General features: G+C 40.9%; 2 protein-coding genes across 2 annotated transcripts; both read right to left on the bottom strand.

Moving 5' to 3' along the window:
• Window positions 1–1,510: 1,510 nt before the first annotated feature.
• LOC139410955 (TRAF-type zinc finger domain-containing protein 1-like) lies at window positions 1,511–9,054 on the bottom strand. Its single transcript, XM_071156668.1, has 12 exons — window positions 8,758–9,054; window positions 8,359–8,395; window positions 8,127–8,262; window positions 7,937–7,990; window positions 7,390–7,831; window positions 6,892–7,191; window positions 6,649–6,713; window positions 4,750–5,004; window positions 4,345–4,483; window positions 3,518–3,725; window positions 2,181–2,232; window positions 1,511–2,089 (listed from the first exon to the last, which is right to left on the bottom strand). Exons 2-12 carry the CDS (start codon window positions 8,391–8,393, stop codon window positions 2,051–2,053), a joined length of 1,725 nt encoding a protein of 574 aa, XP_071012769.1. The 5' UTR covers window positions 8,394–8,395; window positions 8,758–9,054; the 3' UTR covers window positions 1,511–2,050.
• A 287-nt stretch (window positions 9,055–9,341) lies between these two features.
• LOC139410958 (MOB kinase activator 1A) lies at window positions 9,342–15,492 on the bottom strand. The gene is made up of 6 exons (XM_071156672.1): window positions 15,270–15,492; window positions 14,536–14,702; window positions 14,204–14,297; window positions 11,911–12,044; window positions 11,638–11,801; window positions 9,342–11,377 (listed from the first exon to the last, which is right to left on the bottom strand). The coding sequence occupies exons 1-6, from the start codon at window positions 15,281–15,283 to the stop codon at window positions 11,300–11,302; spliced, it is 651 nt and encodes a 216-aa protein (XP_071012773.1). The 5' UTR covers window positions 15,284–15,492; the 3' UTR covers window positions 9,342–11,299.
• Window positions 15,493–18,766: the final 3,274 nt, after the last annotated feature.

The following is an 18,766-nucleotide window of genomic DNA, read 5'->3' as shown; positions in this document are numbered from 1 at the left end:
GTGGCATATCAAGAAGCTGATTGAACAGCATGATCAATACACAGGTGTACCTTGTGCTGGGGACAATAGAAGACAACTCTAAAATGTTTTTTGTTTTTTTTCACACAGCACAACGCCTCAGATGTCTATAGTTTTGAGGGAGCGTGCAATTGGCTTGCTGACTGTGGAAATGTTCACCAGAGCTGTTGCCTGAGAATAGAATGTTCATTTATCTACCATATGCCGCCTCCGTCATTTTAGGGAATTTGGCACTATGTCCAACCGGCCTCACAACCGCAGACCACGTGTTTGGCATCGTGTGAACGGGGGATACCTAGTCAGTTGTACAACAATGCCTTCAACTGAAATGTGTCTTCCGCATTTAACCCAACCCCTCTGAATCAGAAGTGCGGGGAGTTGCATTAAATCGACATCCACGTCTTCGGCCCCCGGGGAACAGTGGATTGACTGCCTTGCTCGGGGGCAGAACGACAGCTTTTTGGTCACTGGCCTAATGCTATAACCACTAGGCTACAGTGCACCACATGTAGGTGGGGTTATGGTATTAGCAGGCATAAGCTATGGACAACGAACACAATTGCATTTTATCAATGGCAATTTGAATGCAGAGATACCATGACGAGATCCTGAGGCCCATTGTGTCATACATCTGCCATCACCTCATGTTTCAGCATAATGCATGATCCCATGTCACAAGGATCTGTACACAATTCCACTTATTCCATGGCCTGCATACTCACCAGACATGTCACCCATAGAGTATGTTTGGGATGCTCTGGATCGACAGCGTTTTCCAGTTCCCGCCAATTTCCAGCAACTTCGCACAGCCATTAAAGAGTGGGACAACATTCCACAGGCCACAATCAACAGCCTGATCAACACTACGCGAAGCAGATGTACTGCATGAGGCAAATGGTGGTCACACCAGATACTGACTGTTTCTGATCCATGCCCCTACCCTTTTATTTGTTAAGATATCTGTGGCCAACAGATGCATATCTGTATTCTCAGTCATATACAATCCATAGATTAGAGCCTAATGAATTTATTTCAACTGACTGATTTCCTTATGAACTCAGTCGAATCTTTGAAATAGTTGCATGTTATATTATATTTTTGTTCAGTATAATTCAGATGATGTTTAACCTATTGAATGAGGGATACAGCCAACACTGAACTGAAGAAATGAATGCCAATGGTCTGCAAACTATACTTTTACAGGTGGGGAAAATAGAGGACCATTGACCAAGTACTAATTTTGAATCTCTGCAAATCTCACTCTCTGGTCATACTGCAGTAACCAATGTGATATGTGTAGGTGATGTGTGTAGGTTTCAAAGCATTTTAGCCTATTACAATTCTAGGATGGCCATGTGATGAATAAATACTTTGTATTGAGAACATTCTTTTACATTAAGAGTGATCAACACTAGGATTTATTAAAAGTATGAAGATGACATCAGTGTATTTTAATAAAAAAACTTATAGGTGCAGTCTGAAATACAAATAATGCTTAGATAATGTATTTATTTGTCATTGATTTTCCCTTATTCAGAGAACAGTACAATTACTTTGTGGCGCTTCAAGATGTCTTACATATACATTTTTTTCTTCTTTACATAGTTTTTTTCAAGATTATATTAAGGTGGGTTTTAAATTCTATACAATTTATTTTAAAAGTTTAAAACTGAAAGGATTACAATAAGCTTAAAGTTATAACAAAATATTGGAATCACAAAAATGTCAGTTTGACTGTTTATACTTTTTTTTTTAAAGGTAGAGCGACTGATACATACCGACACACATACAGGCAATAAAGAGACTGATCGTGTTCCAGGCCAACTATATTGGATTGAATCAACCACTGGTTGCGCACCACGTAATCTGCTGCGCAGTTGGGCAGTGTTAAACACCAACCTAAGCATGGTGAGACCTCAGAGGTGTCTTCAATGTTGTCAGCCAGAAACACCACTTTTAGTGTGACAGACCACAGCTCACACAAAAAGCATTTGGTGATTGCCTGATGCTCTTCCCATCGACAGTCTCGACCTCACTCCTCGTCCTGTTCTTTGTTTTGCTTCTTAGGCACCTAAAAATTAATGTGGTCACAGAAAACATTCAAATTTACTTAAAAGATGACCCCCATAGAAGCTCTAAAGAAACAACGATTGTTTGTTTACCTTTGATGGCCCTGCATTCCTTCTTCCCCCATTATTCTCTCTTAGGGGTGGTCTGGTGGATAGAGGCAAAATATTTAATTTCATTTGGAAGCATTATCATTAGGGACGTGCATCTCTCCTTTCATGAACGATTTGACACCTATCTAGATGCATTGGCTCCAATATGATCCAGGAACGATACTTTTTAGTTTGAAATGATTCGGTGCAATTCGGTTTGATTAGAGGTGGATCTGTCTGAGATTACTTCCCTAAACTGAGAGGCCCTCCGTGTGTGTAGGCACCTGAGCCGAGCCAATGGGCAAGCCTGAGCATCTACAACCCCACTATCAGATTAGGGGTGGGGTAAATGTATGCTTTTGGTCCGGTCCCCCCCCCCCACCCACTTTTTATCTGAGATCCCCATCACCACTGATTACCTTGTAATTTTTAACAGATTGAAAATGCTGAGCTACTACTATGTCAATATTTATATTTAGAAATTAGCATGGCATTTAGCCATTTAACAATGTAGTTTGGGATTTTACCCCCCTTTTGAAAGCGAATGGTTTAGACCATTTTTACCGCTTCAACCAATGAATGCGAAATGATTGCTGTCCTTTATGAAATTACCATGTTCAGGTAAAAATGACCAAATACACTAACTGTTTAAAGCAAATCTACCAAAATTATTTATGGTGAACCTGAACAATCTAAATAAAATCTGAATGATTTAAAACCCCAATCATCAATTGGATGTGCGTTGCATCCACTCTGGTAGGCTACACAACTCCGGTAAAACAACTTTCTACTGTGCATTCGGTAACAATGACCCAGCAAACTACATAGGTTGTAACTAATAAAGCCTATCATTTGACATTGTGAAAGCCATTGTACAAGCATCTGAATGCTGAAGTGTCAGATATTAGAACAGGGGATAGGTCTACCTCTCGTTTGCGCGAGCAGCTGTGTCTCCTGCACAATGCACACAGTTGTTATCTGACAGTCATATGCAGAACATGCATGAAAGTTCGATAGGCTACTGAACTGAAGGCGGCATCAATTCAGTCACAACAGATAAGAGGTATTTGGTAAATAGGCAATTTGGTAAATAGGCGATTTGTAACGTTTGAGTGCACTCATATATTAAACATTTGAACCAGGGAGCGATGTGTATTGGTGAATCGTTATATCCTTTAATTATCATTCCTATATTATACTAAAGAAAACCCTTAACACTAATTCTGTAACACAAAACATAATCCAGATATTAGGTTTCCAAACCATTTTAAATGACGTTTTTGTACCAAAACAAATTGTTTGTTAAAATTACATTATGGAAGGTATGTCATTGTTCTTACCCCACAGCTGCTGCAGAGGTGGATTTGTGGCCTTCACTGAAAAGTGAGTGGCCTCCATCTGCCTCTCTGCCATGCTGGAGTCTGTTCTTCACCTGGGGATCACAGTTTGAGATCTTCCCTGTAATGGGCAGCCCACTGTGGTCTCTCTGCCATTCGTTTGGGCTTCGCACCAGGGGCTTCTCTCTGTCCAGCCCACTCAAGGAGTCCACTTTAGATGCAAGCGAGTACACACACACAAAATTAATCAGTCTCTCTGAATTTGATGTACAAATTATACATAGCAGCATACCACCCTGCATCCCACTGATGCCTTGTCTGAAGCGAAGCAGAGTTGGTCCCGAGATGGGAGACTAGATGCTGCTGGATGTGGTGTTGGAGGGCCAGTAGGAGGCACTCTTTCCTATGGTCTAAAAAAATATATCCCAATACACTATGGCAGTAATTGGTACATTACCCTGTGTAGGGTGCAGTCTTTTGGATGGGATGTTAAACAGGTGTCCTGACTCTCTGTGGTCACTAAAGATCCCATTGCATTTATAGTAAGAGAAGGGGTGTTAACCCCGGTGTCCTGGCTAAATTCCCAATCTGGCCCTCATACCATCATAGCCACCTTACCATCCCCAGCTTCCAATTGGCTTATTCATCCCCCCCCTTTCCCCTGCAACTATGCCCCATGTCATTGCTGTAAATGAGAATGTGTTTTCAATCAACATACCTTGTAAAATAACATTTTAATAAAATAAAACATAGGTGGATAGACGTCACCCAAGCAACATTGACTTTGTTAAAAATGATTGAGCATTGGTGAACATGGGGTTGTGTCTTACATTGGTGCTTGAGTCTCCTCTGCACCTCAGGGGAGTTCTGTCCACAGCTCTCTTTTGGAGGAAGAGATGGTTTCTGAAAGGACACTTTGCTGACCTTATCCACTGAGTGAACAGAGCAGGGTCGGAGGTCACACTTATCCTGTAAAAAAAAAAAGTGTCATGCTCTACTCGATTACTAGGAAATTACTATGGAGCAACATGTTAGTGCAATAATACTTGAGTAATTACCATGTTAATACACAGGTATAGGAGCAAAGTTACCAGATCTTCTACCCGTCAAAAGGACTTTTCTCCCTCATTTGTATTGTGACTAAGGACTTTTCAAAATGATTGGCATACACTCTTTGATTATGATCTTCAGTTCTTACAGTACTACATCTTGCAGAGAAAATAACATAGGCCTACCTGGTGGTGAAAGACAACGGCCTCCGCCAGGGCCACGCCACAGAACTCACAGGGAATAACCACGTCCCCCTCTAGTGGGCTGGCAGGTGAACTGTAGGAGAGCGGGGAGACTGAAAGGGGCAAGGTGGGGAAGCTAGGGGTGTCAGGTGGTATGTGCAAAAGACCAACAGCACCCCTAGCAATCCTGTCATCATAGCGTGGAGATGGAGGACGCTTGCTGAAAGATGCAAAGGCTGAGGCTGGACTACAGCCAGTCTGAAAGACAAAAACAGCCATGAGGGGAAAAATGTATTTCTGCTCAGCAGATAGATCAGGTGGCTAGCTACCTACCCTCAGGTAATTACCACATGATCCACACTATGAAATCAGCCCTCAGATAGAAAATGACTAACAGTTCTAAACATTTACATATTGTGGCATTCCACCATAACTATCGACGTTCCATAATTGTGCATTTAAAAGGTGCGGGGGTGGGATACCAAGTAGGGTTGAGTGATATTACGATAGTATCGTCTATCGACGATGATTGACAGGCATCGTCGATGGTGACGACATCGTGATGTGACGAACGATGGTTTATCCTATTTGAACTTGACTGGCAAGGGCAGCACACAAGTGACATTCTGAGTAATCTGCCTAGTCCTATTTCAATAAATAGCACATGTTATATAGGCCTACAGAACAGAGGAATATAGGCTAGACAGGGAGGCGCAAAATGTCCAGTCAGAAAATATTGTCTCTCTCTCCCGGGTGCATGGGCCTTATAGCTGAAACCGAGAATTTGTTTTAGAACAGACACAATTCGTTTGAATTCAATCACTTTTTGTCAGAATAACTTGATTTTAAAACTTTGCATACGTTTACCCATAGAAAGAGTGGTCATAAAGGGACGTTCTGGACCTGAATGCCAAAACATTCATGAGATAAAGGTACATGGATGTCTCATGGTATGGTATGTAAAATAAGTCAACTTTGAGCACCTTTATTTCCTGAATGTTTTGGCATTCAAGCCCAAAAGGTCCTTTTCTGAGGACTTCTACAATGGAAAAATATGTATGAAAGGTTTTGTTCAAATCAAAAGGGGTGCTGTGAAAAAGTGATTGAATTCAAGTGGATTCACCCTTGTGCCTAACTGTTTAAAAAAAGTAGGCTATATTCCCTTGTCTCTCCATTTGATTTTAATATGACTTTGGGCTAGGCTTTCATTGTTTTGTGCATGCATGCTTTCTCTACCGATCAAACAATGAATGAATCTAACAGATATCCATCGCAAAAAGTTTTATTAATAGCCTAAAAACGTAAGGCAGTCAGGGGACTAATAATGAGAGGAAAAACAATATCAATGGCCTATAGAAAAATTAAATGATACGTTTTATCAAGTTTAAGCTTATTAAGACAGGAATTGTCCGTGCAGTGCAGAAAAATCCCACCAAGCGAGGTTGAAAAATCAAATGGCCAATAACCTATCCTCCTATTAGGAGTATTAAATTCATGAACAGTAGCCTATTTCCCAAATATTCTAATAGCGTGTGTTTTCCCCATTTAACACAACCCCTCTGAATCAAAAGGGAGAAATACCATCGTACATCACGTTTTATAAGTACATAATCACAATAGGACAAAGGTTGACATCGCCCAATCCTAATACCAAGTGCAAGACAAAATGAACGGTGACCAAGTATGAACTGTTATCAGGAGGGAAAACTAGGAAATTGGACCAGAGGGAGTGAACAAAAGAAAAACAACATCCACAGGAAGGAAATAAGGAGGGGGGGGGGGGCCTGAGTTTATAACTAACTGATGCAGCCTATAAAGGACATGTATTCCCAGGTCTCGTCAGACTCAGCCACCATTGAGTTAGCCTGACTTGTAGGCTAAGAGTTAAAAGATCCTTCTAACCTGGTGTAAAATGAGGTCCACTTCAGGAAACAGATCCTCACAGAACTCACAGGGCAACATGGTGTCTACATAGGAGAAAAAGAGCAAATGAATAATGGGTACAGTAGAAAACACAAGATTTATTCAGAAGAGGGGTGGAAACGTCAAAATGTAAAAGGCAGAGGAGGGCAACATACTGTAACAGAAAATAATTCTCACATGAAAACAAACTGGGACAATAAGTTATTTTTAATAGTATCTCACCTGTCTGGTCAAGGTCTGTATTGGTGCCTGTGGTGATATGTTGGTAGTTGTTTGGGGCAGATATGGGAGAGATGAGGGAGCCGGTGTTGGACATCCTTCCAAGTTTGTGGTCCCAGACATCCGTCCACAAGGCCCCCTCTCCTCCCCCTAGATCCCCAGTGTCCCCATCACTCTGCAGGCTGAGGGCCAGCAGGTAGTCCAGGTTGGCAGAGTCCTCTCCCAGTGATTGGCCTGCAGGCCATGCCAATGATGCCATGCTGTAATTGTTGTTGGCCATCACTGATGATTCCTGTTCCAGCACTGGGGAGGTGAAACCACAAGTGAGATATGTTTTTACAAAGCACACAAAAAAAATATTCCAATTAAACAATGTTCCACTTTAATATAGGCCAGGGAAGTTTGTCAATACCAGAATATAAATTATAATATATGTTTTTGGGAAAATGCAAAGGGACAAGAAAAGCTTGAACACTTTGTATGAGCCATTGGCTGACGTACAGTGGCTGAAGTCTGTATTCCTCGGGGCAATGTCCCCCCTTCCTCCCAAGCCCACTTGCCCCCGGGTGCTGTTGTGCACTCTGGCCTCCAGGGGCCGTGGTAGGGCCCTGCGGTCAGATGCACTGGCGTTGTTGTTCTTGTGGCCTCCTCCCTCCTTGGCCCTCAACAGGTTACGGATGGAGTAGGCTTCAAACCAGGCTCCTGGGGACTGGGGTTCTGCTGGGCTGTGACTTGCCCGGCTGTTGTTCCTCTCTTGAGGAGGCGTGAGGCTACCACACCAGGTTGGGTGGACAGCCTGCTCCCTCAACATTACATTGCACATGCAGAATGGACAGGGCTCTGTGCGCGTACCACAATAATCCTCATGCTCCTTAGACTGACTGAAAACCAGCTCCAGGTCACAGTACTGACATGGCACCATTCGCTGATTGCAGTCAGAGCTCTGAAAAAGAGAGGTCAGATAAAAGCCACGTCTCAGTTGAATTTGTAATACATGACCATCACGTCAGGTAGATGAGGTCTCCATCCTGATACAAGTTTCACATACCTGGTGGGATTCGATATGGCTTTTCTCAACCTTTAAACCACACTTACATTTCACCTGAAATTTAAAGAAAAAGTTTGAAGCCTCCTTTGCAACAACTGTACAGCAACTTAGGGATGTCTCCCTAGCTTTGAATATGCTAACTTATGACTAGCCTAACCACCTCCCACCCTCTCCATGTTTAGCACTGTACCTGCATATGCTCCTGCTCCTTGTGCTGCTTAAGATCTGAACGGGGCACTGGCTCTTGGCACACCTCACACAGAGCAATATTCCGGCAACAGTGAATCTCATGAGTAGTGAAATTAGCCTCTGGAATGTCATGCTGACTAGAGAGTGGGAGAGAAAGAAAGAATGAGAGGGAAAGAGCCCTAATGTGCATTTATCCACATTGTCCCTCAACTTCCCTGAATATTCACACTTACCAATTGGCACAGAACGTTGTGCTTTCATCTGCCATGGCTTGCATTGAAATAAGAGGGAAAGAAAAATAGGTTGAAATTGTCAATAGGCATTTGAAAAACTCGCGGCAAACAATCCCCCGAAAACGTATGTGGCATCAAATATCGCCTTTTATAACAAGTTTACTACAAAATGTACAGATAACGTTACAATGACCCACAACATTGCTAGCTAGCAATCTGTCCAAACTAAATAGTAACGTTAGCTAGCTAGAAAACGTTCCCATTTAGCTAGTATCGTCATTTGGCTGACAATGACAAAGCGAACATTGAACGTAGCTAGCTATTGTTTCAGTTCGATGCTGGTAGTTTCGATTTACCAGATTGTACCGGTATCTATAAATGAGAAAGTCACATAGCTACCTGTGCTGAGTTCAGTCCCTTGTTTGTTTACTGTACTTGGCTAACGTAACTTTAGTTATCTCTAGACGATAGCTAAATATGGAGGGCGGCTTTAAATCCCCATTTTGAATAGCTAAATGTCAGCGTAAACTTCTGGGGTGACAATAAAACTCTTTCGCTGCTAACTTTGTATGATTTTGACCCTAGCTAGCTACTTTCCAAGCTAGTTTATGCAAGCCATTTTTAGGTTGCTAGCTAGCGAAGTGAGAGCGTTTCTTGAAAGTACTAGTGACGCACAACTCTGATTCGCTAGTCATCGAAAGACAGTTGACCAATGAGATCACCCGAGTGGAATTTTCTCATTTGATCATTGGCACGTCCATATCCTAAATCCTTAACCCCTATTTATCTAACCTTCCTTAACCCTTGTAAATGTAAACTTCAATGGGGTAACTTCCGAATAGTAGATGCGATCTTACATCAAGCAAAGTTATTATCAAGAAAAGTGTAATTTAGTTTCCCTACTCTTTTTGATCCTTTGAGCAACCAATTAATTGTTGTGAGGCTCTCATACACATTTAAAATACTTTCAAAACAGACACATGCAATCTCCACAAATTCCTTTTAATGTTTATCAAACTATTGTGCCATCAATACTGTAATTTCAGACACATTATTTTCTCTTTTCTAAGGCACAGTTTTGTTCACATAATGTACTGTAAATTATCTTATTTACAGCAGAGTATTGGACTCACAGTTGTAACATTCATTTCCCACAAATTAGGCTACCTCCAAAAGGTCTATAACCATCTAAATATATATAAAAAGTCTAACCCTTTTTGAATTCTTTACTCAAAGTTACAATTCATTTTACAGCAATAAAAAAAAAGATTAAATTTAACTCTATGGCATTGGATATATGGGAGAAAAAGGTAGAGAAAATGAAGTAAATCTGTAAAATAAATCATATGAGATCAAAATAAAAACCAAAAGTAGTCATCTTTCCCCCCCAAAATTAAGAAAACTACACCTGATACATTCCAGAAACATATGGAGTGTGTATGGTCTTATTATTCCCAACAGCTCATTACCTATGGGGACTAACTCCACATTCAAAATTACAATGTTGAATGCAATAAAATCGTTAAGTACACATACCGGCGGTATATTAGGTCACTTTATCCAGACAGATCAAACATATGAGCACATATTAGGAAAGATGATGAATATCACAAACATGCTGGGGTTTTGAAAAGACATGCCAATCTCACAACTGCTTAATGTTGACTAGTAGACCATATTTCTACAAGGATGTATTTTCCAAACTTGGGGCCAAAAGAGAGATAAGCAGTGTAACATGTATTTACATTGCCTAAGATTCCATTTTGGTGATCAAAATTGCATTTGTGTCAAGGTGGCACAACAAACAGCCCTGCTGCTTTAGCCCTGTGTGCCAAGATTGAACATATATAATGACTTGGGTGAATTAACATGTCACACTCAGATAAGACAAATAACAGAAAATATCAACCAAAAAAAAGTATATCCTGTACATTGACCCTTGTCATGTATCGGTGCAAGCACTATTGCTATTATTGCATTTTGCATACATGACTAAAGTAAAATTATGTTTAATAAACAATAAAACAATGTTTGACTTGATACTGATATTAAAATTAAGTACCAGCATGTAGGACAAAGATATCCAAGGAATTTGACACAGTTAAAACATCAGAGGCACATGTGTGCTGTTTGAGTGAAATGACAGAATGAGTCAAATCTAAATATTCACATTATACTACATTTCATTTTTGACATTCCATATACATTTTCAAATGTATCCTGTGATACTTTGATTGCTTTCTCTTAAAATACCATATATTATAATGTCTAAGTAGTCAAGTAAAGCATACAAATATGATCACTGATTGTTTATGAACTATGGAGGATCATCTATTTCACAAGTATATCAAGTGTCACAGCAAATATTTATTGATCAATATTCCCTGGCTTTTGCAACTTCTTTCACCCTAAGAGAAAAAAAATCTACAAATCTAAAACCGTGTCAGACACAGATCCAAAAAACTGTATCGAAGTACATTATTGACCAAAACTTCAACTGAAAACATGAGTTAAAATGTTTTTTAAAAAGCATGTAAAACTGTTTTAGAATATAGATATACTTTAAACTGACCCAAATGTTATAGGAAAGAAATGCTGGAGTCCATTTCAACTCTTTAAACATCTTGGTCCACAGTACAGGTCAGTAGGTCCCAATTATATAACTTGTTTACCAAAATTACAAAATACACCTTTTACATACTACACTCTGGTATCTTACCTTAGAGCTCACTCTAACAATACAAGCTCTAAAACAAAGCGGACAGACAACTAGAGAGCAAGAAACTGGAACAGAACAACAAAAACATACAGTTAATGAATGGAGGGAGAAAGAAAAAGGCACAAAGTGAAAGAGTGGACAATTATTGAAACCCAGAGAGGTGGTAGGCACAGAGAGAGCGAGAGAGAGAGGAGAGGGGAGGAAAAAGAGAGAGGAAGGAGTTTATCTGTCCTTGGAGCCCAGCTTCTCAATGAGGTCCTGCAGGGGGGCCAGCTCACGACGATCAATGAGGTTGAACTCCTAAACAGACACACAACCAAGGTAAAAAGCATATGTGACCGTGATAGGACATAAAATCAAGGTTCCTGCTATATTTACACAGGATAGTAACAATTACACCTGTTAACTGAATAATAATTGCACAATGCATCAATGGGAATATAATACTATTTACTACATCCATGGAAGCATGAAAAACCCCTGTGATAGAATCATGACAATCATTTCTAAACACCAATAAAAGAGAATATTTGATATTTTGAATGTATTAGCAGTGTCACCTGGACAAAGAAGATGAAGTGTTTGAAGGAGGTATTGAGGTGGGCCTCCTCCTGCAGCTGCATCACAGAGTCAAAATGCTGGTGGTAGATGTGGGCATAGACTCTGAACAGGCGCTTCAAAATGGTCTTGGCCACAGACATGAAGTTCTTAGGAAAGGGCACTCCTGGGGAGACAGAGCAGGGGAGTTATATCATCGTCTCAAAGCCAAAAGGTCTAGGCTAAGGTTGTGAAGGTTTAAAATTAATCCGCACAAATGTGAATTTTCAACTAACCTATCTTGGAGGGGAAGAGTGTCTCATCATCCAGCTGATCCTGCACCCAGGTCATCAGGTAGTCTATGTACTTGGGAGCAGAGCACTTGATGGGCTTTTTGATGTTGGTGCCATCAGCCCAGTGGTATTCATACCTTGAGGGAGGTGAGATGGAATTTTAATAACATGCAATTCTGAATCCCTCTGTTTTTGGCACAATTCAACATCACTGATTGTTGGACAATGTCACACATGGCTTAATACTAGACCTGCTAAAGCAGTCATTTGGACTGCTCATGAATGAAACAAAAATATTACTCTGCCATTTAAGTAAACCCCCCCTTTATAAAGACAAAATAAGTCTATATAACACACGGTCGTTGTTAGAATCTTAATATCAAAAACAGAACCTGGAGTAATAACCAGATTGAGGAGGGCATGTAATTTTTTGCAATGGTTTCCTCCCTGTTGCCCTTCTTTTCCTGACAGTAGGGCCTGCTGCTCCCCTCCTTCTCAAGACAGTTGAAGAAAGTATTGTGCCCAGTTGATAATCACCCCGATAATGTATTCAAAACTAAACCTTAACTATACCAAAACTAATTTCACACATAACAGATGAAAGTTAAGTACGATGGGTGAGTTGATGAACAAGGGGAAGTGAACATGCACTTGTATATGCATATGTAATCCCTAATTGTGAATCAAGAACAGGGTGGGCCATTCTATTGTGTTGATCCATTATAATTTCTAATCTCAAAATGGTATGTACCTTATATCAGCCCACCAAATCCAAGCAGTCTTCTCAGTCTACTCTGGTCTACTTGGAGTACACAGTGAGAGCGTGAGGAATTTACAATGGCAAGAATCCCAAGACGAATGGATGCACATGCTGTGTTAGCGTCGCTACTAAATCTGAATGAAAATGACTCAGATGGCAGGGAAGAAATTAATCATGACATCTCCGATGATTATTCTTCTGAGCCTCAACCTGAACCTACACCACCAAAGCCTAAGCGCAAAAAAGCCAGAATGGTACTCATTGAGTAGGTGCCCGCGCCACCACCAAATGAAAACGGTGAAACGGGAGAGAGGAAGGGACAGCACCGTTTGGATAGAACAAGCCGGTGACAATGCTACGGGCCGATTGGGAGCACAAAATGTATCTGTATCTCAAAATCATTGTAATGTGGTTAATCTTAAAAACCTAAGTGAAAATAATCCAAATCTAAAAGACAAAATTCAACCAGAGTGCGCCCTTTGATCATGGGAAAAGGCAGCACTTGAATCATTCCCACGATGAGTGGCTAGGCACGCTATGCTATGAAACCACACACTAATGCAGGGCCACAATTGATATGGTGAAAACAATGTGTGGCAAGACAGGCACAGAAACTCACATCAATACCTTTGTCAGATAAGACTGTTAGAGAATTTATGCTCTGACTGAACGACTCAAAAACTGCCCAGCTTTTGCTCTCTAAATTGACGTTAGCTGTGAGGGCCGAGACGGCCATTCATTGATTTTTGTTCCCTATACATGTCGGGTGACTGTATTCACGAGGATATGTTGTTCTGGCTCACAATTCCCAAGCATGAAACGACATAGGGGATGTTCAGTGTTCTGCGTGGCTATATTGATGAAAAACAGATTTCATACGGGATCAAAATGGTAGTCTTTTGCACAGATGGGGCTCCATCTACGGCAGGCAGGCCTCCCGATTAGAGACCAAAAATAGAGCAGGGGAAGGAGCTGAGGAAGTGCCAAAACTAGATACCACTAAACTAACGACAGTACTTAAGTGGATTCAGTTGACAGAGGAATCAGTATTCAGAAAGCACATCAGAGAAGGACAGCTGATCTAGGATCAGTATCTCATTTTATATCATAACGAATAAGTTTGCATGATTAGATCAGCACTCCTCTGAGATGCTTTGTGAATACGGTCCTCCTCCAGAAACGATTTATTTTGTACTGCACTTACATTGTAAAAACATGAAGTGAAACCAACACACTGAACCAAAGGTTAAAACTAGGGACCAAAATAAAACATGTCTATGTGGGGATAGTCTGCACTGGGCTGACCATAGCAGTAGCTATGGATAAATAAACATATTAAAGTGTAACATTTTCATCACCCTTTTCAGGCAATTTCAGAGAATATTAGAATTGAAATAGACAGCACATGCATCAAATGTCTGTATGTTACCCTGATGAAGGTTCTTTAGCTGAAACATTGGTCAAATAAATCCACAGCAAAGATAGATGAGCGTGCAGCTTCCTTTTCCATTTGAATTGTCTGTCTGCCTGTATTACCTGGGGCCGGCAGACATCACAGAACAGCTGGTCTCAGTGCAGAACTCAGTAATGGTGCCGTAGAGCATGTTGATCTGATTAAAGAAGTCCACAGCTGAAACAGAGAGAAGACCAAAGGCCCATATTATTTCATGTAAAAGTACAACTGAACAGGCAACTAAATGCCCAATGACAAAGTACTTGATATGAAAGAGGCAATTACCACAGACTGAACAGTCAGACTCAAATCTCATCTCAGGCCACGTATATAGACACTGTGCTACAGCCTATAGGCCATGAAGTCTGTGTCATTTCAATCTCCCGTGCTCTCCTCCATCACCCATTTCACTCACTATTAACAGCAATCCACTCATTGAGATCTTCCCCCTCTGGCAGCATCACAGCCTGTCTCAAGTTCCCACTCCCCAGTGTTGCCTCCGCATGCTTCAACAACTCATACTGGTGGGAGCCCTCTGGGATGTTCTTCTTCGGCTTGAAGGTTTTAGAGGAACGACTGCCACTGGATGAAGGGATGAGGGGGGAGATAGAATATCACTGTTGATATTACTCTAAATTGTGGCTACTGTGATGAACAGATGGTAGCTATGTGCTCACTACTCAAGATATGAAATCATACTGTGTTAACCTTCCTGTTTAACACTTTCCTCTGATTAGCTGACTGTAACAAAACAGGAAGGCACCCAGACTATCTATAATTGCTTGCCACTGACTTGTTTACTAGTTAGCTACATGGTAAAAACAAAAATATATATATTATTAGTTCCCCTGATGTGACACACATAGCTAGCTAGATAACAATTTTGTTGTTATTTAGCTAATGTTCTCAACCCAGCTAGGAACGTTACGTCAGTGGCTAGTCAGTCACAAGCTAGCTACCGTTAACTAAAATGATCAATAGTTTCAACAAATATTATGATAATCTGTGGTTACAGCATTTCTAGCTAGTCTTAATCTGAATCGTAAATTATGCAAATATAGCTAACAGCATAGCTGGCTAATTAGCGAACTAGCTACGAGCACAACCCAACAAAGCTAACGCGTTAACTAGCTAGCAAACGTTACTTACAATAGGAAGCTCATCGTTGAAAACTCCGTGTGCAGACCAACGAATATCGTAGATATAAGCAAAACTGTCGTTTCCAAGGTTTCACTGCTTTTTGGTGAGAATATAGTGTTTCTAGATTCCACTGCCCTGGTGAAAATTCTCCGAAGTTTGCAAACCTCTTACTTGTCAGTGTGTTGTCGTCGTGCAAGATGTACGGAAAAGAAAGAAAATTTTACGTAACTACGTAGATAGCGCAACATTTTCTCTCGCAAGAATCTTCCTCGGCATGTTGACGCCAGAGTCGTAAACAGGCAACTGCCAAAATAATGGAAGCACTTGAGTCAATTATAGATATAAAGTGTATTGAAAGCAAATGCTTCCACACAGGTGTGGTTCCTAAGTTAATGTATATGTATATATATATATATATTTTAAATGTATAAAAATACTGGACAGGCCATTATTTTGGCTACCACTGCTATACCCCCATAGGATGACAATGAACCCATCCACAGAGAAAGAGTGGTCACTGAATGTATTGATGAGCATGAAAATGATTTAAACCATATGCCATGGCATCTCATTCACCAGATCTCAACCCAATTGAAGACTTATGGGCAGGGCCAGTCCTATCCTTTGCGGACCCTAAGCGAGATTTGATTGTGGGCCGCCCCACATCATGCGCAAAACATTTTAGTGGTCCCCCTCTTGACAGCTGAGAGAACATTTACAGTTTTAAAGCTAATTTCATGCAATTCTACTAATTTCACAATGGGGCGGAGAGAAGTTTAGCAATTTTATAACTCATTTCATGCAAATCTGCTCATTTTGCGTGCAACGCCAGGGTTGTGGGTTCGATTACCACGGGGGACCAGTACAGGTGCAGGTCCTGTGTGGCTGAGTTGGTAGAGCATGGCACTTGCAACGCCAACATTGTGGGTTCGATTTCCACCCGGGGCCAGTATGAAAATGTATGCACTTGATAAGAGCATCTGCTAAGTGATTTAAATGTAACTCAATATTAGGAAGATGTTCCTAATGTTTGGTATACTTAGTTTATATGGCTCTGGTTGACATGCATGATGTCACCCTCATCTGGACTCAAAACACAAATAAATTCTGTAGTCTGAATCAATTTTATTCACCAAGTACATTTACATATACTCAGAGTTTTACTTGGTGATGTGTTGCTGCTAGTGATATACAAGATTTAGAGACAGAAGTTCATTATATACAAATAGGTAGAGTGAACATAGAGCTATAAAATAATGATATATATACAGTGGATATACAGTGAATGTACAAATGTACAATATCAGTATAAATATATCTAAATGCAGACAGATGCAATGAGATGAACAGAGTGCACAACTGCAGTATAGTGCAGTTATTTTGTGTACAGGTCAGAAAAGGCTTGATGATGTTTGCAGCATAGAGTGCATAGTTCTTTAGGCTCTATTGGCCAGATGGCTGGTTGGTCAGGGACACAGCACAGGGAAAGAAACTATTCAGTTAGCGGGTGTTTTTTTTGGTCATGATTGACCTGAATCCCGTGTCAGAGGAGAGTTATTGGAAAGGGCTGTGACCAGGGTGGGAGACAATGATCTTTCCTGCACACTTCCTTGCCCTGGAGTTGTGCAGGGCCTCGATGGAGGGCAGGTGGCAGCCGATGATCCTCTCTGCAGACTGGACAATGCGTTGCAATTTGCCCTTGGAGTGGGCCGCAAGTAATACATCCGCTGGTGTGCCTTCTTGGTGATCGCTGTGATGTTGTCCTCTCACTTTGAGGTTGTGGGAGATGATGGTCCCCAGGAATTTGAATGATTCAGCCGTGCTAACAGTATAGCCTTCTATCTCGAAGGGGGGGATTGGTGGGGGGCGTTTCATGAAGTCAATTACGAATGAAAAAGGCCACCAGCTGGTCAACCTCCCCACGGTACATGGACTCATTGCTGTCAGTGATGAGACCAACCGGGGTGGTGTCATCTGCAAAATAGTTTGACAGATGCATTGTTGGTGTTGAAGTCATTGGTATGAAGTGAGTCGAGGAGAGAGCATGCATCCAGCTTCACGTGTTTTGCTCCCATTGGTCAGAAGTCAGTGATCCACTGACAGATGGAGCTGGACACGCTCAGCTGGGAGAGTTTGTCTTGTAGCATTTCTGGGATGATGGTATTGAACGCACAGCTAAAATCCACAAACAATATCCTTGCCTTGCATATGTCTTTGGGTTGTCTATGTGTTTGAGGATGTAGTGGAGGCCACTGGCGTAAAGCAGTTTCTACAGACCCCTGCAAGGTGTCGTGCTCTCTCCCAGCTTGGATAGAAAGTTGTTGTGCGTAAAACCAGTCTATTAATGCCAGGGATTGTTTTATTATGCAGGGTAGCCTACTATCTATAGCTATATACTGTAGCCTACCATATTTAGCTGCTATTTAGGGGCAATTTATAAAAGAGAAATGAAGGAAAATGAGAGGCTCAATTAAAGATGTTGCAGAACTGCTTCAATTCAAAGGGCTTTATTAGCATGGGGAACGTGTGTTTACATTGCCAAAAGCAAGAGTAATAGAGAATAAACAAAAGGGAAAATAACAAGGGAAGTAAACAATCAGAAATGAACAGTAAACATTACACTTACAAAAGTCTTAAAATAATATAGACATTTCAAAAGTTATATTATTGGCTATGTACAGTGTTGTAACAATGTGCAAATAGCTGATGTATGAGAGGGAAAATAAATAAACAGATACATTTAGGCTGCATTTACAATGATGGTTGTGCTCCACTGGTTGCCCTTTTCTTGTGGCTTCAGGTTACAAATCTTGCTGCTGTGGTGACACAGTGTGGAATTTCACCTAATAGATATGGGAGTTCATCAAGGTTGGATTTGTTTTTAAATCCTTTGTGGGTCTGTGTAATCTGAGGGAAATATGTGTCTCTAATATGGTCATAAATTTGTCAGGAAGTTAGGAAGTGCAGCTCGGTTTCCACCTCATTTTGTGGGCAGTGGCCCCATAGCCTTCATTCCCCTTTTTGCCAGATGTCTAGGTAGAATTGGTATCTTTTTGGAACACCATTATTTTTGTTTTACTGAGATTAACTGTCAGGACCCACAGAATCTGACAGAATCTGTGCAGAATATCTAGGTGCCACTGTAGGCCCTCCTTGGTTTGAGATAGAAGCACCAGATCATCTACACACAGTAAACATTTGACTTCAGAGTCTTTAGTAGGGTGAGGCTGGGTGCAGCAGGCTTTTCTAGTGCCCATGCCAATTCATTGTTATATACAATATGTTGAAGAGGATGGGGCTCTGTGTGTTTTTTTGCCAATTTTAACCACACACTTCTTGTTTGTGTACACTGATTTTATAGTGTCATATATTTCCCGCCAACAACACTTTCCATCAATTTATATAGCAAACCCTCATGTCAAATTCAGCAAAAGCTTTTTTGAAATCAACAAAGCAAGAGAAGATTTGGCTTTTTATTGTTGTTTTTTGCCAATAAGGGTGTGCAG

Source organism: Oncorhynchus clarkii, chromosome 6, assembly GCF_045791955.1.
Source record: "Oncorhynchus clarkii lewisi isolate Uvic-CL-2024 chromosome 6, UVic_Ocla_1.0, whole genome shotgun sequence".
Taxonomy (NCBI): domain Eukaryota; kingdom Metazoa; phylum Chordata; class Actinopteri; order Salmoniformes; family Salmonidae; genus Oncorhynchus; species Oncorhynchus clarkii.
This window is presented reverse-complemented; position numbering and strand designations above follow the sequence as displayed.

Bases quoted from the DNA above. Each gene is read 5' to 3' on its own strand.
- LOC139410955 (XM_071156668.1), bottom strand. From the start codon at position 8,393: ATGGCAGATGAAAGCACAACGTTCTGTGCCAATTG. The intron at 8,263-8,358 runs GTAAGTGTGAAT...CCCACTCTCTAG, and splicing joins ACAACGTTCTGTGCCAATTG to TCAGCATGACATTCCAGAGG. The intron at 4,484-4,749 runs GTAGGCCTATGT...TTTTTTTTACAG, and splicing joins CCGTTGTCTTTCACCACCAG to GATAAGTGTGACCTCCGACC.
- LOC139410958 (XM_071156672.1), bottom strand. The intron at 14,298-14,535 runs GTGAGTGAAATG...TCTCTGTTTCAG, and splicing joins TGAGTGGATTGCTGTTAATA to CTGTGGACTTCTTTAATCAG. The intron at 11,802-11,910 runs GTTAGTTGAAAA...CTGTCTCCCCAG, and splicing joins ACTCTTCCCCTCCAAGATAG to GAGTGCCCTTTCCTAAGAAC.